We start from the raw sequence: 22400 nt of genomic DNA, 5'->3' as shown, positions 1-22400 counted from the left end.
AAACACTGTTATTCTCTCCAAAGACTGTAATTGAAAGTTATAAGTTATAAAAGCTGATTTATTCTTGCTGAAGGACTATTTAAAATGATCTGAACTAACTGAAATTTAAAGTTTAAAAACCACATCAATAGTTCTATCCTCAACATTTATTTAAAAGAGGTTTAGAACAGAGCAGTATGATATAATTTAAAAGTGAATTCAACAGTTGTTTTTGCTCCCTCAGAGAGCAGTTACTGCCTGTCATATAATTAAGTGAATATGCCACTGACAGAATACACAAAGCAGCAGGGAGTACACGAAAATACAGAAGCTTCTTGTATATCCGTAAGCCTTTCGGCTCACCACAGTGAGAAAAACCTGTCTAATATATTAAAAAGAGCGAATTAAAAGACATGATCAGAAACACAAGAAATTGCAAAAGAGAAGTTCTATCATTATATTTCATACTGGGTGTGAATCAGTCCAGATGATGCTCGATGAATTTTATGACATATTACAAAACATGCTGTACATTTTATCTCACATATACACTTTATCTTGCATAAATTTAAAACTGATAAAAGTCAGCTAACAATAATAATGCACCTTGAAGAGCTACGTTGAAAGAAAGAATTTCACACAGCTTCCATCCACACTGAACACTGCAGTATCAAGGGTTTATCTACTCTATTTGAATCAGCCTAATATGTATATATAAGTGTAGGCACCTTTGAATATTTTTTTGTCTTCAATTAAGAGACCATCTACAATAAAGAAAAGGAAACAGCAGGTTCCTTCTCTTCTCTAAACATGAATACAGTGAACAGAAGCTTTGGACTAGTGAACTTTGCTTATACAAATGTATATGTAAGTTATCATTATAAACGTCCAGATTCCTCAACACAAGATGAGATGTTTAACGTTACAACTACAAAGCTAGAAGACTTCCCCATGAGATATAAAACTGGCATTAACATGCCATATTTTAGACAGCAGTCAGTAACTCTTCCAGAAATATTTATCAGACTGTCTCATCTCTAGTCACTACTCCAGTGATACAGTATTCTCTTCTTAAGCATCACCAGCAGATATCATTACGTGTGTTCAGAATGAAACTGCAAATATGATAGAAACAGGCTAGTCAAAAATATTTTCATATGTAATTTTTTGGAAAACAAATTACAAAACTTTTCTTATAAAAAGGGACCTTTTCACAAACATAGGTATTGTTTCACTAAGTTTCAAAAGATATTCATTGTGCTCATAATATTGTTCAATGTCTTTACTCTTTCCTTCATATTGTCTTTGTATTGTAAATAAAGGGTTTTATACGCATCCTCCACAAGTGTCTAACTTTCTTGCACACTTTAAGAGAGATTAAAAAAAATCTTAAGATGTTTTAAGGAATTTGAGCAAGGTAGCAGAATATTTTGTTTTAAATCTAGGTTTTACCTGCTGATGAAGTCGCAAGAAGATTTGAGAGCCAAAAATTGTTGAGGTCACCTAACCATTACATTAGAATGATAGCACTGCTTCTTTGGAATTTCTTATTCCCTTCCTTTCTGCCTGCTTCACTTATTTAATACCTTAAATCGAGTACAAGTTTCTCATTATCTTCCTATAGTGGAGGACCCTACATGAATGGAGGACCCTCAGTGGAAGTGCCAGGGCTGCTGGCAGCCCCGGGACCACTGGCTACGACAAGGGAATGGCTATAGCCACGTGCATCTGGGGAAGCCACAGAGGAGACCGACACGGGTGAGCCCCAGCTACAGTTTTTCTCACTGTCTTCCACTTCAGGGGAAATTCAGTGAGCATTACTTCTATTATGATTCCGCTACAGTCTCATTTATTCCCATACTCTGTAAATAAACTTCATGTTTTTTGTTTATATTTTTTAATCTATTGTTGAAATTTCTGAAGAAGATTTATGAGAAATGCCTCCGTAAGCTTAGACTAAAATTGCAGGAGCTAAAGATGAAATTCCAGCATAAAAGTTAGCATGTGAGCCAAGATAACAATAGACTAGCTGCTTTTTAAGAACAGAAGCAACCCTTCATAGTCTTGCCAGGGAAGATGAGCACAGTCCCAGAATACTAAACCCAAAACACCAATCTCCAAAGCCATCGGTAGTCTCAGCATGTGGCCACATCCCACTGCTGCAGTATCTGGAAACAAGAATATATTTTGAATAAACATATGGTTGATGACAAATTAAGGTACATTTCCTCAGAGATGAGCTGCTGTTGTATCACCCATGTTGAATTCCATCATCCAGAATCCCAAACCAACGAGCAAATTTTGGTCCCGTGATTCTTACCGCAGTGTTCAACGCAGCGATGCTGCGCACGTGAGAACATTTTTCTGGAAGCTTCCAATTACCATGGAATTTGGCTTAGGGATTTTTTGCACCATTGATTAAAGATAATTATGAAAACTATGGCTACTAATTGTTGAAGTTGTAAGGGAATATATTGAGATGATTATCAACTTAATGAAGCTGGCACTGAAATACATTTTCCTGATCTGCTTACTCTGTGTACTGTGTCTTCTAACTGAATAATACGCTGTGTTTTTACTCAATCTCAGTAAATAACAGACTGATCTCTCTTGTTTACAAATGACAGCAAACAGTTCCAGGAAAAATAAAACAAACAAGCACAACATGCACTGCAAGAATCAACCATTTCAGTCTCAGTGAAAATAAGCTTTACAGAGAAAAGCTTGTTTCAATATACTTAAAATTTGATGCTAATTTGTAATTACAAATATAATTCTGAACTACTTACTAATTAAAAATAATTTAGAGTGGAAATTTCATATGGATGCCTTTGTTTAAGTGCAAATCCACACAGACTGATTTAGAACGCTAAGTAAAATACACCTTCTGAGGAGAAAAGAGAAACAAAACCGTATTGAAAAAAGTCCACCTTCTTCTGATTTCAGAAAGGTTAATATCCCTGAAAAATTTTTGCAGCTCTTTGTTTCTTGTTCTGTCTTTACTACTTATATTGAGAATAACCTTCTTTATTTCAATATGCATAGGGAGAAAACTGGGTAGTTTTGACTTCCTACCACCAATTTACCACAACTACTCAAAGCTTTGCCTGTGAAAGCTTGTTATTTTACTCTACGTATATATTCCACCTTTACTAATATAAACCCTCCTTTTGATCTTCCGATGAATCTTTCCCTTGCAAGAACAAACTCCGAAGGGCCAGAGCCGAAGCTCTAGACTACCAAAAGTTTCTGACTTACTTTAGGTGTGAATATAAAGCAGCTAAAAGGTGCTTTTTGGAGTTCATAAGAATGCTATGATCTTATGTGGACATAGCCAGACTGGTACTTCAAGTAGTGCCACGATGAGCAAACTCATCAGGTCTTAACATACTAAACGTAGCACATTATTCTTACAAGACAACTGATCAGTGAGTAACAAACAAATCATTAAAAAAACACCCTAATGTTCTTTACTTGTACAGTATTCATCTGTGCCCAGATGAAGATAACTCCTAAGTTCACAGATGATCAGCCTATAGCAGTACTTGGCATAACTTTACTATTGCTTATGTTTTAAATGCTGTACGCATAGTAACTAATTAATCCTCATGATACGTGAAGCATGTGTGTTAGCTTATGCCCTGAAGCATGAGATTTCATTACCTTTACCACTGTTTTAGCTTTTGTAAAAATAAATGTTCACAGTAAGATAGAATGGTCCAAGAGAGAAAGAGGTAGTTACCTGCAGCTAGAGCATTTGATTTCAGGAGCAGCAATAGTCCAAACACTGAGTGCAAACACACATTTAATTCTACTGAACGTATCACTGTTATAAGTCATAAAAAGTAACCAATACATTATATCTTTCATTATTCAAATATTGTACTCAATATGGCCTTTCTAATGCCACTGCAAATGGCCGCAAATCCTGCTCCAATTGCCAAGGAGATAACTAAGATGCAGAATTGATTCTGAACAATCTTAATGTTTCTATAATTGGCTGATGTTGAATTATGAATTGTGATATGGAAAAAAGGCAAAGGACAAAGCAAATTTACTTATTCATGACTAGAAAAGGCTACAATTGAACAAGGAAGGTTGAAAAAACAAGTACTAACTAATGTAGAACACTATGGGGGTTTTGAAAGAATAATGTGAGTTAATCATATACCAAAAAAGCTCAGGACAATACTGACAGGAATTCATGGCTGTTCTTCCAGTTTGTTCTATTTTAAGCTATTCTAGAAAGGTTTCCATTTTTATTCTCCTTGTGATATTGCTGCTGATCCTTCTGACTGTTTTCACCTAAGTTGAAATGCCCCTGCTACTACAGAAGTGAGTGACTCAGAAGACCCGGGTTCTTTACTTATCTGTGCACTGCAACAAAGCACCTTGTTGTTATCGTGGGGCATGGCATGGCCTAGGGAGGAAATACTTCACTGTTCTAAGGATTTCCCCACCTGAACATACTTCAGCCTCTGCATAGCCCTGCCCTACACACTCTCCCCTCCCCTTTACAGCTAGTATTATCACAGGGTGCAATCATCTCTGACAGTCACAAGATGAAACAAATACAAAGAACTTCTAAAGCATGACTGTCTTAAAGGAGTAGGAAACTGCTGGAACAGTGTCAAATTGAGAGCCTGAGTCTTCAAAACTCAGTATACTGTACTTAAAAATGCAAATTTAAGAAACCTATTAAAATACTAGATTTTACATTAGCATTTATAAAGCACACTTTCAGAGTTTATCATAATTCCAGTAAATCCCTTCTGCAGTTTAATAAAAGAAGATACTCAACATTTGCATGTGAGTAAAGACCCAGTGGATTTTTTTTTTTTAAGGTATGACATTAACAGAAAAAAAAGCAACCCTTTGAAAAGTCCTTTGATTTTACACAAACAAAAGTTTTATTATTATGTCATTTTCACAGGGATAAATGAAATATTAGGGAATTAAGGATTTTTTTAAGGAACTATTAGCAAATTATCTGGCATCTAGCTGGGTGACTTAGACCTGCTGTTCTACTCTTTGACCATTGTACATCATGCGTATGCTCTTTGTATTACTCATGCTATATACAAAACAAAGCTGTTACACAATACATCATTTTTGCTTTTGGTATAAAACAATCTGCCTGTGCTACCTAATACAAAGGTATCCGTATCAAAAGAACAAATATGTATTGCATTCAATGAACATACATATTTGGAGTAAAATATCATTACAACTCACGCCTACCAGTAACAGAATTTTTAAGACCAGATTAAGTGAATATCCCCTTTGGTACAGCAGGCTTCAGAGTTGATGACAGAAGTCTCAGAGACCTCACAATTCAATTACTATCTTCTAGTGAGTAAAAAGAGAATTCAAAAAGGTACTTCACAATCTGTAGTTTTCCAACCAATTAAATATTTTTTTCTTAAATAAATGAAAAAATGAATAAATAATGAATGATAGTGAGGTTCTTAACTCATCCAAGACTACCTCCAGTAGGTTTCATGAGAGAAAGTACGGTATATTTTACACACTAGTTTTTTCTCATTTCATGCCTGGTATTTCTTTTCCATTCTGGATTTTTTTCCTGAATAAAAGTGGCTTCTCAAAGAGGCAAGAGGATGAGAGGACGACAACTGAAATTCTACCTTTATGAATCCTGATTAGTGAACCTTCAGCACCATAAACTTTTTTTATTTAGTGAAATAAACACTGACAGTTATGGATTAAAAGCTATCAGGCATTAAAACGTTAACCTGTCACTTCTCTTTATTTCACTGAAGCAAGGAGATTTTGCTAACTCCCTGGTTTTATTAAATTATCAGTGACATATTAGCTTATTTCTTTGTACTGGAATTTTAAATTATCAACACACAATAAAGGCCTATTTACACAATGTCTTTAAGATATTTTCAATTTTGCTGCTAAAAATTTTCTTAAAAACAAATTTACTCTTCAGACAATGCTGTTGAAACTAGAGTTGTATCCAGTTCATACAAGATCTAGGACCCACTAAAATGGTTGCACAATATTCTCTGTGCACAGTCTTGCTGCTGTGACGCTTAGACAATACACACCATTTATCCTCCTCCTTATTACATCATTTTTATTTTATTTTTAACTTTATGTATGAATGCAGAAGTAGATAAATCATCTATTTGAAAATATAGCTTGATTTGTTTATAATCATACAAATATATGAATGACGATAAATATGAATAAATTATTGATAAAGCCAATACAAAGATGTGAGGGTATATATTTAGTTTAGGAAGTTGTGGCAGTAACAGTAAATAACGTGATCTAAGATCAGCTCCCGTGAAAGCACAGACTCCATACAGAAGCAAGAACTGAGAACTGGCGAAGCATTCCACTAGCCTCTGCACTCTCCAGATATGGGACAGAGGGATAAGATTACCAAAGAGTAATAGTGTACCTGCCACCTCTAAGTGGGACCCTCCACCTATATGTTGCCCCCTCAAGGCATGGCATTTTTCCATTCTCTTTCATCACAATCCTAACTAAAAGAATAGCAATGACAGCAATTGGACTTTGATGGAAACACCCAATATTGACTGCATGTGTTGGAGATTATTGACATTTTCTCTCTCCTTCATCATGACATTCTTGTTAAGTTGCAAAAAACAGGAATAAAAATTAAAATGATACGTACATAGAATTTTAAAAGCATATTATGAGCTTCTTGCTGCAGTATATGTTGGGTAAACAGAAAATGCAGCTGTAGAACAACAGCCATTGAAATTTATAAGTATCCCAATAAACTCTGCTTCTTGCTGCTGCTAGGGCCAGTTTCAGTTCCCATGGAAACAGATGATGGATTGCCAAAAATGAGTTTTGATGTTTTAAAATAATCAGTGATTCAAACTAGTGATTATTATAAAAGTATTACACTCTTCTTCCAGTGAAGAAGTATTACACTGGGAGTAGGAACAAGAACACATGGCAGCTGGCAGACAGCAACAGAGTTGTTAAAATTCTTGCAAACGGTATTGGTTGCTGAAGGACAACAACAAATGCAGTTTCTTGAAAGATTATTGAGCAAAATCTAGCAAAACTCTTTTAAAAAGTGAATAGCCTTTGACGTTTTGCAGAAAAAAATACATAAAAGGGCTTCGTACAGATCTCACCTTCAATGCTTTCATCAAGTGCTTTTCCCAAATAAAGTCTCCTTTGTATCTCTGGTTTGAGAATTCAAGTAGCCAAGAACATACAACAGAAAAAATGCCAGAACATGCCAATACTGAATCTATAACCTAAGATGTTTCCTCTCTTGCTTTTTAAGCAATGCATTTGTTCAATCACGCTTGGTTCCGAGCCTACAGATCCACAACCACACAGACAAGATGTGGGCCACGTTCAGCTCTACCAGAAAGAGGGGTATGGCCGAAGGGGAGCAATGTCTAGGAGGAGACAGCGGTAATCTCTCCCTCTTGTAGTGTTTGGGACCCTTCCCCTGGCCAGGCCATCTCCTGAGTTCCTCTGTGCCTTGCCTTCTCTCCATCGGGGTCGGACACCACACAACCCATGTCTATCCCACCCAGTCCCCACAGACTTCATGCTTGCACCTGCCTTGACCCAGCCGCTTTTCTTCATGGCTGCGCTGACAACACGTACCAGCAGAAAGGGAGGAGAGACATGGACATCTCCCTCTCATCTCTACCCCTTGCCACTGCTATGATGACAATTAGGCTGATCTGGCTAGCGGCCGGATTTTGGAGGGGAAGGCGAAGAGCATGAAGGTGAGCAAGCGATGTCTGTGGTCACTCAGCAGCCAGATGCCTTTTGTCTATGGCTGGAATTGGCCCTGACATCTACAGCAACAGATCTGGGTGACACATATAAATAGCCACAGACATATAAACAAATAAAAGGTAGTGCTAACATGCAGCAGATAAATTCTGAATGAAAACTGGCAGTTTGACTGTTTTTTCTCTTTTAATTGCTAGATGCCTTTAGAAAGTTTCACCAGAGCTAAAAATCATCCTCCTCATACAGATCAGATAGGCCCATGAAAGCTCAGACAGGGCATTTACACTATTTAAATTCATTTGGAATCTGTTAGATGAAGGCCAGACAGAACAGCTAAAGATTCCACTCACAACTACGGATCAGAGATAAGCCATAGGCAGGCTGCCAACTTCTTCCCTTCTCTGTAGCGTTAATTAATGTAAGGTCTGCTTCACGTTTGCTTCCCTGTACCAAATTCTTTAAATCAAGTTGAATACTGTTAACAAACTAGACTTGATGCAAATCAACCACAAAAACCGCAACACATCCCCAGTGTGCAAAGTTCTACTTTTTTCCCCTCCTGAATCACACAAGTTTTCAATGTGAAAATAAATCTGCCAAAATGATAAGCTTTTAAGATGGTTCTACATAAATTCATATTATAAAATTACAAACTTGTGTCTTAACACCTTCACACATCATATAAAAACCTACCAGAATCATGAGGAAAGACAGTATTTGTCTCTGCATAGAAAGAAAATTAATAATCCCTTGTAGCAAACAGCCGAAGTACTGACAGATACATTTTACTTCAGTCAGTTTTGATTAATAAAAGCTAATTGGTAAACATAAGACATTACCTGCTGCTATACTTGATAAGTCACTAGCATTTTGCATCTATTTCCATAAAGATACAGATATGTGAGGGGTCATAGGAAATAAATTGTTCATAGGGATTTGTGAATAATTGCTATTTGCTAAGCATAAAACAAGAGCTCTATCCGGCATATTTGCTCTTAGAAATGATCACAACACTTCTAAAAGGTCTTATCTTGTCTGCACATTAAAATATTTCAGTTTGCAGACAGGGTAGTTCAAAGATAGACAAAATGTTTTCCCATAAGATCACATCAGCTGTTAAGGAATTTTATTAGCTATTTGTTCCTAATACTATAATTAGTTCTGGAAATGTAGCAGGTGAAAGGAGTGAGCCCCAAAGTACAATGACAGTGAGTCTTCGTATCTATCCACCTCTAGATCAGATATGATTTTTAGAAAAATAGTGCAAGTTCTTTTCAAAGAGTAATGCTATTAACACTTTGCTCGTAGTCCACAGTTTTTTTCAAAGTACATTTGTCTCCAGAAAGCAACAGACTCATAAATCAATATCTTACTGCAAGCAGTGATAACTAAATCATACTTAGAGCAAAAAGGTTTCTTTCTAGTGACACTTCCATCCATTCCCTGTTGTTTTACAAATTCTAAATCTATGATTAATAAGCGTAGTGACACAAAAAATGATTTTGTTCTTTAAATGTAATCATCTTAGGAAAAAAACGGTATCTAGTAGTCAGATTTTTCTCTTAGTGATCTTTAAAGTTTCACTGATATTTACAGCTGTTAAAGATTGCACTGAGAGATTCTATGAGCAGCTGAGGCCCATTAAAACACAGTAATAGTTCCAAGCATCCACTCTCTTTATCAAAAGCATGGATTTTGCAGTGCTGATATAATAGCAGCAACTTCCCCTGGTTCATAAAAAAGTATATGTATTAAAAAATTCCATGTTTTATGGTCCAAATTTATAATGAAAAATATTGGCCAAATCCTAAAATGCGCCTTGCACCTCCTCAGAATTTATCTTTTGGGAAGAATCTGCTTTCAAATGAGCCCTTCAAAGAGGCATGGTTTTGGCAGCAGTTTTTTTCTACTGTCCCTCTTCCATGCTTTGATGAGCTGTGTCCCTCCTACGCACCCTGAATTCAGCACACATGATCCCCAAATATGACTCAGCCTTCTTCTCCCTTCACCTAATCAACTGGATGTTTCATCCTGAAAGTTAAGAGGTCTGAATGAATTAATTATTGAAACATATATTTAAAGCCATTGGCAAACTATGAGCAGAGAGAAAAACAGTGAGGTTGAATCTAGACAAGTCAAACAGCTTTAGAAAATAATCCTGGGATTTGTTGTTAACCAAGGTGTTAATGTTTTCCCTCTATTGAACACAGACAATAATACTCAAAACAGTCCACTGACAGCACCCAGGAATCAAACTTAGTACTTGGGAAGATGATGGGAGGTTTCCCTATGGTCTTTCGTATGCCTGCGAGTCCTGGGCATAGCAGTAAAATTGTGTGAGATGATTTCTTGTGCTGCCTGTTCGTTTAAATTTGAATCACTCAATGCAAAAGTTTAGTTAAAAATTAATAACAGGATAGTAACGTATTTCAGTCAAAGGGAGTAATTTAATTCTACCATATATTCTTCTTTCTCAGGTACTTAGAAGTTGACTTGAAAATTAATGTGGAGCATGTAAAAGGTAGAGATAGATGAAAGCAACTCAGTTTTCTTGTCATGCTTCTTACTGCTGAGAGGTGCCACTTCATAACACATTGGCAAACTGGAGAGATCTGCAAGCTTTATTCTTTAAATTATTACTCAGCTAATACACAGCAGAGTTGACAGTCTGAATTTATTGTTCGTTAATGCTAATCATCAGAATTTTAATTAAAGTATTATCTGGTGTATGTGAAAAGTAATTATGTGCAACTAACGTAAGTTGTATGACAGGCTAGTATTTGCAGAGAAATGCATTGTTGGCACTAGAACTGCTCATATAAAATCAAGTGGTGTTTGTTTTAAAATGAAAAATGTATACATGGAGCATTAAGTGAGCTGTTATCATCCAAAAGTTAATCTAATGCTAATATCAACCCAAAATCAAATATATTACTCCCAGATACTTTATTCTTTCTCATTTTTCAAGTCTGTTTAGCTATAGCTACTTTTCTTTGTTAGACTGTCATTAATGTATGTCCCATTTTACCTTAACAAATGGCTAGAAAGTCTGCATCAGCTTTGCTTAGTTGCAAGGTATTATGAGTGCTCAAAACCAAAGCAAGTCGTATTTGAGGACTGCTTGTGCCTAACATATTTTTGTTGCACAATCTGTCAGCACATTTAGACTCTGTAAGAGCTAGTAATGACCACACACATTCAAATGCATAATGAATTGTTCTTACTGAAAAAAAAAAAACCATTCATGTATACCTAAAGGCAATGCAATTCATCTTCACTGTCTGGCACTATGAAGTGCATTTGTGAAGTGTTTTGATTCATTTACAGTTAACTAGGTGGCAAAACATCCACCCAGCTAAAAAGGACACCCCAAAACTGATTTTACATGACAAAAATGAACTTTCCAGATTTGCGACAGACAGAATTCCACTAGCAAAAGACATATGAGTTAATATTCAACTATCCGCAGCTTGCTAGGGGGAAAAAAAAATTTCACTCTAGAAAGTTACTGAAGATAGCAAAAATGTCTTTATAGTACAAGTTTTCTTCTTAAAGAAGAAACCAAGAATAAATGAATGACTGCTCGAGCAATCTTTTTCAGTGAAAAAGTCCTTCACTTAGAAAAAAGTACAAAAAACAAAACAAAAAACACCTAAGAATACTAAGGATTTAATTCCTCACTCTTTCAACTGAAAGGCAGTTGCAGACCTCGACAGTGCTACTATCCTTTGTGCCTCTCCAAGGCGTAGATGCCTCATGTAAAGAAAGTAAAATGCTCTCTGCTTTGAACTATTGCTCATCTGCCTGATGAAGTACACCCAGGCAAGGTAAGCTGAAGACATGACAACTCAGAGTAGCAATTTCTTTTGATAGAGTTACCTTTAGAGAGGTTATTGTTTTCTCTAAGATGTGAGGGGAAATAAGTGGAATCATCCCATCAGTCAAGTCCCTGGATAACAGCACAGTTGTTATTCCACATTAGTCTACTGGTGTATCTGGAAAACATTAATCTGTCAAGGTGTAATATGAAGCATCTTCTAAAGTTTCTATGAAAAATTTCACATAATTTAACTATAAAAAACACCCCAGAACCTAATTCCTCTCCTTGCTTACTTTCTCTTGCTGCTGAACTTCTGGTCTTCTCTCTCAGATTCCCCATTTCATACTTTTCTACCATGTCCGCAGCTTCCTTCTGATCATCTAGGAACATGCCTTTAAAATACTGAATTGAGACTTTGCGAAGGATAATGCACAAAAGCCAAAATTAATATATGTGCACACTGTGCTAAGTGGGAGAAAAAAAATCCTAGGACTTAAATTTTTAAATACATGCCATCATATCATGCTAGCTCTGTTGCAGATATGTTACTGGCCCTGAGTCAGAAACTATATCAACAACCCTCTGAGTACATGCAGGCCATTTGCTTCACATTCATATATTACAAAGAGATTTGTTGGCTTTACATGCCCACTCATTTAGGAGGAACTTGTCATGAAAAAGGTTATATAAAAAAATAACCCATTATTCTTATCTTGGGTCTTTGACAAATATTATGGCACGAACACCACTGAGATAGGAAAGAGTACATATTTATTTGCTGCAAATTTCTGCCATGAATTATGCTGCTAGTTAAGTTAAATAGAATATGCAGTTTGAGAAAAAAAAAGCCCATGTCTCAAAATGAAACTTTCACCCAGCAACATCGTATCTATGCTGGCTCAGAGTAAGATTGCCATTCTGACTTCTCCTTCATAAAAGGCTGTGAAGCCAAAGCTATCCACTGAATCAGTTCTCCCACTCTAATTCTAAACAGTTGGTACTTTCCAGGCTAATGACCAGTAGGAGAAACAGGAAATTACAGGTCTGTTCCATTTGGTCATCAGAATTCATTAGAGCTAGCAACTGTATTAAGGTATACAAATAATATTAGAAACCCCAAAGTACAAGAGTCTAATTTGATATATTTGTAAAGCATCTCCAAAATAATACATACAGCGATACCAGAATTTTGTGACAACTCAGCAATACACCTCCTGTTGTCTTAGCTCCCTAGAAATACACTACTATTGGAATGCTGAAAAGCTGGCAGAACTCCTCCCCTAAATGTCCTAAATACCAGTAAACATTAAGAGAATGACATCAGTATTTACTGCTTTAAAACTCCTATGTAAACCTTGCTGCAGAGCCAATTAAATGCCATTCCTTGAAACAGCTCAGGACACCTTTTTCCATTTTTCCAAAACTACTCTTCACTTTTGATGTTTCATATTTCTCACCTCGTGAGAAAAGTCAGCACATTGTCTATGTCTCTTTCCACATCTATGAAATTAATTCAGTCCAACAGGGACAGCAGTCCTGTAACCCTACGTAAATAACGCTTGGGATCATTAACACCCAGCATAATCAAGTGTTCCTTAAGACTTCTGTGTAAGTAAAAGTTAACTCGAACTATATGAATGAACAATTTTCTTAGAAGTTGCTAGAGATAAAAAAAAATGGGACAATGCCAACTTTGTCTGTATTCAACAGGCACTGACAAGAAATTATTGTGTACCATAACCACCTCTTCTGTCCTCGTCTTCAGCACTGTTTATTTCCTCAGTCTGCATACACTGCTGTGATGTCACTTGGAAATCATTATTATAGCTGACAGACTAGGCTAAATCATCGTAAGCTTAAGACGATTAAAAAAGCTTTATATTGATTTAGCAATATAATGGACTTTTAACCAGTTTAAAGAGCATCTCAACAAGGTGGTTGCATCAATTTAACTGATCCGTTTAGTGGCTGATCCTGTTAGTTAGATGCATCAGTCTCACTGGATCACCTACTAAACAGATGAGTTAAATTGATACACCTTGTAGAGTACAGAAAATATGACTTGAAATGCACAACCTCCTCCACAGAGAAGAAAAAGAGTTATGGTAAGAAAGTCTATTTTTACATTTCTCAGATTTTTATGCACATCCTCACTGTGTCTCAGGTTTCAAGTATTTTTTAGGGCTGCCATATTTACTTCCAGAATTTCACAGGCAGCAATATGTGAGTGGGTGCCCTACAATTTTTCTAATACTTTGAGGGAGCAGTAGACCTACTGCACAGAGTGCACAGGTGATTGGTGTGAGCACCATAAACCTGTCGCTTCCTGAACTTATCAGGCTTACTGTATGAGATATATCAAACTTCCAAGGAGGTTCACACTTTCAGCATATGTACTTATTTAAAAAAAAAAAATGCTCAGAATTTCCTTCACAGCCACCTCAGATATAGAAGTCCTCAAATTCCTTTCAGATGAAATTTTTGACCAGGTAAATAAAATATACGTTGAAAAAATTGGGTTTATTCCACTCCTATCATAAAACAGAATTTTACAGTTCTCCCATTCATAAACATTAACATAGTGCTATGAATTACAAGTGATTTTTACCCTAAAAATCCCAACAGACAAGGAGTAAGAGTAAAGCATAGCATATGAAAATAAGAATTTAAAATTAAGAAATACATGAAACATCTCTACTTGTAATTTTCCCAAACTGTAAGAGAACCTACCTGAAACTCATTTTCAGACACTGCATGCTTGTCTAGGTCACTCTGTTCTGTTCCCCAGCAATTGTTTCCAAGAAACTGCCTGATACCTGGACAACAAGGCTTTTTCACTATCTGCAATTATTTTTTTAATTGTGTATTCTTAGTATTGACAAAAGAAAATTTGTCATGCAGCAGGAGTGCAAGAAGTAGGTTCTTAATGGTTAATAACTCAGGATTTGTCACTTCACTCTCTTCAAGGGTTTGCCCAGAAACCCATTGTTTCAGCTTCCAGCTTGTTTCCCATCAAATTACTATTAATCTACTCATAAATTATTACGCAGTTGCTTCACAGCCTTGCAATACCAATTTTAACAAAGAGTCTGTAATACTAGCTTTTGCATTTACAAAATGAACATGAGCACCAGTAAAATATGCAGTATGGATTAATAAAATTAAAATCCAACAAGAGTTTTCCCTCTCTAGTATAAACTCTGAAGACTCAGCAGCCTTTCTGCAGCTTCCTAAGATCCCATAACCATCACTTGCTAACATGTCTTGCAACTTCAAACACATGAAAACACACTGCAAAGATGAAATAACCACCAACATACTTGGCATTTCCTAACAAATTTGACAAGATATATATCTATATATTTATATTTTATATGTATATACACACACATTTTTTAAATTTTAGAGCAAGCCTCCACAGTCTTTAAATCAGCTTAAGGTTAAAACACAGGATGGCCTTACAACTGTTTCAGAAAATGATAAACAAGCACATCTTCAAATAATAACTAACCACAGTGATCTTCTGCCATTACTGGGTGAGCCGCTAATTAGTCAAAAAGAAATAAACCTTCATTGTAAGCTAAAAAAAACAAGGAAAAATAAGATTTGTATGGTGAGGGAAACAGTATTGAGCATAAGTCCATGTGAGAAAATCAGACCCATCAAAAAAGAAAAATCTAAGTATTCATTTAGTCCACTGAAGTAAATATAATAGAGAGATGAGCATTTACTTTTCCAAAATGCATCATGGAAATGAATAGCATGAAGGAAGTGCAGGCATTCTACATATCCGCTCCCTTATGCTACACCAGGACCATTAAAACCACATGAATTATTTTGTCAAACTGCTTAGGAAGTTCAGAGATGGTCTTAAAATAGTAATTTATCTCAAACTTAGAATGAACGAGGCTACTTTATTCTCTTTAAACCTTAATTAGCTTACTTAAAATGTAAGTTGTGTTATCAAAGGTAATTAATCATATTGTAGGGTGGCATTTTTTGAGCTTTAAATTGACTTACATCCTGCTGCTTGGTATAATCTTGTGCCCGTCTCTAAACCATGTCACTTGCGGTCTTGGATAGCTGGGGATGTGCAGGAAATTCAGAACAGCAGCTTGTCCTTCAGTCACTGTTTTTCTCTGGTTTGTGTCCATGAAGTTTCCCATGTCTGCAAAGACAAAAATTACATTGAGTCCTGAAGTTCTTGTCTCACTCCCCATTTCATGTCAGTGGCCAGAAAAAGAAATAATTCTGCTTTACAATAGTCATTGACATTGCTACAATTAGTCAATATTACATGACATATCATGAGACAATGTTAATGAAAACGGATTTGGGTGAGCAGTAAAGCATAAGGCAAAGCCAAGTGTTGCTAGTGCACGCAAGAAGCGCATCAGTCAGCAGTACAGAATGGCCACAGCATTCTTTTCAAATACCAAAGTGTTTTTAACCAGAAGTGACATTTTAATGCAGTTTTTGTTGGTTCTGTTGTTGTTTTCAATAAGTCCTTGTAGTATATAAATTCCTATGCAGTGCAAGAAAACACAATTGGTACATATAATTTGATGATTTTTTGTTCACCAAATATTTTTATCATAGCATCTTTCCTTCTATTCTACACAAATAAGCAGCTGCATCACCTGTAGTCAAATGAATGAATAGCCAGATCTGAGTAAGCCATTATACTCACATGCATATCAAAATAACAAGTCTATAGTCATGTTGGTAGCAATTAGTTCTTCTGGCACTATACTATGATTCAAATAGGTCTTTGACATTTACAAAAGCATCAGTAGTATTAAACAGCAGCTTTTAGCAAAAATATTAATGGAAGAAAGAAAACAACAGTTGCAGAACCCCTGTCGCTGAAGGTTTCATTTCACACACAAGTTCACGTATCTATGGAGTCCTTGTTAAAAATTCAGTGAACATTTTTTTTCTTGGGTTTCTTTTGCTTTTTGTATCTTATTTCTATCCATTAAAATAAGCAGGGCTGTAGGCTCCTACTTATTCACCCTCCAAAGAACTTCTATGCATTTTAAATTTGCTTTAAACCAAGAAACCGATACACGACTATTCTGGTTTCTGCCACTGAATTCTTTTGTTTTGTTTTTAGAGGCCACAGGGTTCTTTACAAGCTTTCTGGGGCAGAGGGATACAAGCGACATGGAAACATAGAAGTACACTATCAGGTCTGTGGATCAAAGGAGATTAGAAAAGATGGAACAAAAGCAGGAATTAAAAACACATGGTATTTTACAGCTTTAATTATCTTTCTGATTTTCACGTTATTTATTCAGACATAAACATCATCATATTTCCTCTGTTGCTCCTTATTTCTTACAACTGTAATCATATAATCTACTTGAAGTTTCAAACCACGTATGTGGATCTAATTAACTTCCCTGTCATAGTTATTTTAGTCTTCACAATCCCAGAGTTTTAAGCCCATTCTGTAACTAAGATTTACTCAGCAACTTCCACACACGTACCTGTTCCCATTCAGTTAAGTCATCCATTAGCATGCATTAAGAACATTTAAAAAATTATTTAACAAGTTCCCTGCTACTTCAGATATACAGGACAGGGAAAATACCTCAGATCTTTCTCAATCCAGCTTATTCTTGTGCCTTACAATTTTTCACTAGAGATCTTAAGTTTCTTAAAGTGTATCAGTGAGCATTTTGTAGCCAGTGGCAAAAAATAGTTAATTTCCTGTAAACCCTTCTGAGTTAAACATGTAATACACAGTTCCTCGTAACTCTTAATAAGTGGATAAGCTGACTTGAGTGACCCCTTCTAACGCTACTTTCCAGTATGTTTTCAGAAATAAAGTAAAATTTGGTAAAATGTCAGGTATTTTATTATGCCTACGTACCTTAAAACGATTAAATTAGATTGAAAATGTTAAAACACAATCACGTAGTGTCAGTAACTACCCTGGGTATAGGAGAAAGGATGTTTAAAGCTGGTAGAACACTGGAATCCGTGCTAATAAAGTGCTAGTCTGACTGAGAAGTTTCACAATAGAAGCAATATAGGTCACTATAGGATCAAGACCAAAGATCTCCCAGGTCATATAAAATCTGCTTTGCTTTGTCTCAATGGCTTTATCAGTGCAAATAAATAAATAAATAAGCTGCTTAACTCACAGAGAGAAGTCTTAAGAGACAGCTTTTTAGCCTTGTTCTCACTGCAGAACTACAAATTAAATGAGGGGAGGGTGGGTGGAATTTAAAAACTGAGAAGTAAACTATTACACTTCTTTCTCTCAAGAACCACCAAATACACACACACGCAAAAAAAAAAAGCCTGGAGAAATAAAGCACTTGACTGAACACCTTTTCCTCATTCATGAGGGAATAAAGCTGTCTTTTCAGAAGACAAAATTCTTGAGCAGCATCAAGGTAAACTATTCCTGCACCGCCTCCTCCCCATCACTCCCACAAGCACTTCCTCAAGAACTGCTCCCTCTGATCCACCACTACAACCACGGTACAGCTGCATGGGGAACCAGATGGGGGGCGGGAATGAATGATTTTAACAAACCCTACAATTTTTATTTTTCCAAGTATTGGAGAAGTTTCTCAAGTCTACAGCTGCACAAACAAGCTTTCCAGCTCAGCCTAAAGGGATAACGCACTACACTGCGGTACAAGAGTGGGAAGAATTAGTGGGAAGGAGGAGGAGAAAATGAGGACGTTTCTCCAGTACTGGTGGCAGATTTTTTGTTCCCTGAAACCATACCTGTAGATGCACCTCCTGAGGCTTTCAGGCTAATCTAATGGCAGTCTGTGATAGAAGGAAAAGCGTCTCACACTCACCTTTCCTTTTCCTTTTCCTTCTTGCTCCATCTTTCCCCACCGCTCCCTTCTCGCTCCATCTTTCCTGTTGGAGCCCCCCGCCCCATTCACAGCTGCCTCACTTGTACCAGCTTTCACTAGATCCTCTGTGACTTGATACAATCCACTAAAGCAGAAAAATATCCTGAGAATTATCTCCAAGGGTCTGACACATCAGACAAGATCACTAAAAGAAGAGCATGCAGCAAGGGCATAAGGGGTGGGAGAAGGCAGAGGAAGAAAATCCCATTCTGACAGCAGAGAATTTTTACATTAGTATCTCTGAAACAATACCACTGAGAGATCAAACATCAAATTATGTGACTATATCTGTAATATCAGTAATTTACTGCAATACAGTAAGTTAGTGAACAATACCAAAACTTATGTAGTACCACTTGGAACTATTTTATTTTAAAGCACAGAAAATTCCCTGTAACTTCCCTCATGACACAGTTAATAACTTGCATCAGCTCCTTGGAACTTTTTCTAATAATTCAATTTAACTGAACTCCACTTTGTCAAGACATTTACTACCACTGAATTTTCATTTATTGACACAGAGGATGAGACATTTGATCCCATGTATCAGATTGCTAACATCCAGGATAGAAAACTGTCTCTCAATTTATTTTTTTAAAAGACTAAGGCCGAATTTTATTATTACTGTTTCCAATAAATAATGAAATAATAAGTCTGTTTGGGGAACAGACTTTAATGTTTGGCTAGCAAGGTTTTGGCTACAAAACGTACTTTTGTAACATAAAAGTTATGATCTGAAATCTTCATAGAGCTGTCCACCACACTGTTCTCTTTCAGATATCCTCTCCTGTCTACTGGGCTTTTGTTTTTGATTATTTTGTGCTATATGGCCTTTGTTAAACCCTGCACATTGGAGAAAGACAATATTTTTCACTCGTCCTACAACTGTCTCCACATCATCTCATTTTGATGGCTTGGAAGAGTTTAAATCTTCCTCTAAAGAACTAATATTGCATCGTTTTCTGTTTGTTTCACAGAAGATAACTACAGTGAATATGAAACTTCTTGTAAATATAGTAATTTTAAAAATTAGTTTTATATCCAATATATTTTTGAACTAGCAAATTTAATTAGAACATTGTTTTTTACCCACAGAGTCAGTTAGCTAATGCATGACAGAATAACATCCATTCAAACCTACATGCCACCTGAACTTCAGATCTTCTTTGCAGCAATGCCCCCATCCTGTTTCGTACAACGCATTGATAAAAGCCAGCATCGGACCTCTGCAAAGCTGGGATGATGTACCTGCAAGACAAAAGTGCAGAATTACAACGCTCTTCTTACCTGCAGATCAATGCTACTTTGTGGCATTTCTTACTGTTCCTTTAATACTTTACACATTGTCTGAAAGGCATATTGTATTTTATCTTATGAATTGTAGTCACATAGTATCTGGTCTATGGCCACGATATTATCTGTACTGTATCAAATTAAAAATACTTGAAATGCATTAAAAAACCCTGTCTTAAGAACTAAATTTGATAAATACTAATTAGTCTCCACAATTTTTCTTGAAATATAAACTTAAATGTTTTGCTTAGTTTCATCTGCCCTCATTCATAAGACAAAGAATGCCTGGTATTTTATTTAGAGCTGGTACAAGAAGACTGCCATCTAAATGGAAGCAACAGGAAACCTCACAAAAAATATCAAAGCTCTCCAATGAAAAAAGGTTTTTACTACGCTGTGTGACCAGTGTAACTCAGAAGAGCACTGGAAAAGACACCGTGCCCTGTACGTTATATTTGTTTTGCCCTTCAGTATCCTTAAAAAGTCACTTATTCTGCTAATGCTCACCTTCCTCATTCAACTATATCCGATTACCTAACATGAAAATGAGCTGATAGACACAGTTTTAATGTGAATAAAACACATGAATAATATAGATAATCCTCCATTAAACAAACATTAATCAAAGCACATATTCCCCCTGGTCACCTTCTGGAGATATTATGGTAGGATTAATGAAAGTCTTTATGAAAAGACAAGGGAAAATAATACTGCTGAATTTTAATCTTTGAAATTTAATTCCACTAAAAGAAAGGATCTCTTCCCATACTCACACATACTATAGACACCCACATACAGAGCTAACATGTGAACAGGATCAGACAGAATAAAAACAAAGGATATACAAGAAATCTACTTTAAGTGATAAGTGAAGTCTGTAATCACTGCATTATAATTACAATCAAAGATATTATAGCAAATAGGTCAGACAACCTAAAACGGCAAATAAAAACAGAGCCCAACAAATTTCACCAGTGTGATACATTGAAAAACCTGACTCCCTAGGAGCAATTATAGGCAATTGCATCGCCTGTCTGCACGGGTGCCTAAGCTGACTCCTCCTGACCTGCTTTGGAGCAACCAGCAAATTTTCTTTAGTGATTACAACAATTTGTACTGAGAAGAGAAAGAAGACTCAAACCAGCGCTCTGTTAGGAAGCAGCAAGCCAGTCAATCAGCACACAAATACTCGCTGTCCAGTGAGAATACATAACTGAATTAGCCATGTTGCCTCAACAGATGAGTGTGACATAAGAAACACAAAACAGGTGAAAATACAGGGCATAGGATAGAAATAAACACAACAAAAGGCTTCCTAAATTTCTTCCAGAATCATTTCCTTCTCTGCCAGGCAGATGACTGCTGCAAAGCATCGCTAGCCAAAAAATAATATTTAAAGATTCTGACAAATATCGACGATTCTTCGTAACAGTTAATTTTACCACAGTTTATAACTTTACAAGCTTTTCTTCCTCCCATAAAGACTTGGTATTGTACTTGGCTAACATTTATTCTTCTGTTTGTCTATTAAATGGAGCCAAAACTAAAGGCTTCTTTCTTTGCTATTCATCTGCACCAAGACATAATGCAGAGTTCGTTTTTCTGCTATTAGGACAAAACAACTCAATTAGATGAGAAGTATCTTACATTGGTTTTCTTTTGTGACTTATTAATGTTTCAGCAGGAAACATTCTTAATATTTAGCCTAAAGAAAAGAAAAATCTTTTAGCAGGAACGCTTTTAGGAGCTTACAGTGAAAATCCCATTTGTGCTGGCAATTCCAGCACAGCCCAAGCCTGCTGAGCACTGGGCTTCGCAGTGCACCCACCAGCCAGTGCCGTGCAGGTAAGGCAAGCAAATGGGCACACACTGGAATATGGTCTTGGAAATTGGATGATTTCCATTTTTTTCTGGGTAATTGTACAATGGGATACGTGCAGATTGTCAAAGAAAAAAGGACAAGAGCTTGACAAATATTTTGGAAGGGTGCTGTAAAAGGTAAGAAGCAACAAGGAGGAAAGTAGTGTGACCTCTAAGGAAAGAAGTAAAAGGAAATGAAAAAGGTTTGACTGGTGCATGGCTCTTGTTTGAGATGAGAGAGAAGAATGCTGAATGAACCGGCATACAAATATGATGCCAGTCAGATACTTTTAAGTAGCTTGCAAAGGAGGTGCGCTACTGCTTAGACATAACATTGGTTTCTTAAGCTCAATTAAATTAATATCCTCGGGCCACAACAGCAAATAAGGAAGATGTCTTCGGTCCAGAACTTAATTCCAAAGGAAAAAAATGGAAGAAAGTCACTGCCTGAACTTTGAACACTTAAATTATAGACACAACCAAAATTGCTACTTCAGCCAGCAATATTGATTTGTTTTCATTACATGCATCTCAGATCACAACGAACATATAAGGTTGTTTTATAAATTCTTAATAGAAACTAGTGCATGCACAGTCACTATAAAAGCCAGGCTATGTGCATAATCAGCATCATTTACAAAGAAAAGTTGTTCATTCAGGGTCACCGATGTCAAAATGCAAAGACTCCAATTAGTTCTTTACTCACTTGGTGTATTATAATAAGCTTCGGATATTTCCAGCCTATTACAATATAGACATTACTTTAACTAAGACACACTAAGTAATATCAATTACTG

The 22400-nt window shown here is 36.3% G+C and overlaps 1 protein-coding gene across 3 annotated transcripts in view; it reads right to left on the bottom strand.

Moving 5' to 3' along the window:
* Positions 1 to 22400, bottom strand: part of SDK1 (sidekick cell adhesion molecule 1) — a 394723-nt gene that overhangs the window by 257360 nt on the left and 114963 nt on the right. For all 3 annotated transcript variants that reach the window (XM_040574955.1, XM_040574954.1, XM_040574956.1), the window contains exons 3-4: positions 19592 to 19698; positions 15587 to 15734 (exon numbers count right to left, since the gene is read on the bottom strand). In XM_040574955.1, the coding sequence (XP_040430889.1) occupies positions 15587 to 15734; positions 19592 to 19698 (255 nt within the window). The remainder of the gene's footprint in view (positions 1 to 15586; positions 15735 to 19591; positions 19699 to 22400) is intronic.

Source organism: Cygnus olor, chromosome 15, assembly GCF_009769625.2.
Source record: "Cygnus olor isolate bCygOlo1 chromosome 15, bCygOlo1.pri.v2, whole genome shotgun sequence".
Taxonomy (NCBI): Eukaryota; Metazoa; Chordata; class Aves; order Anseriformes; family Anatidae; genus Cygnus; species Cygnus olor.
This window is presented reverse-complemented; position numbering and strand designations above follow the sequence as displayed.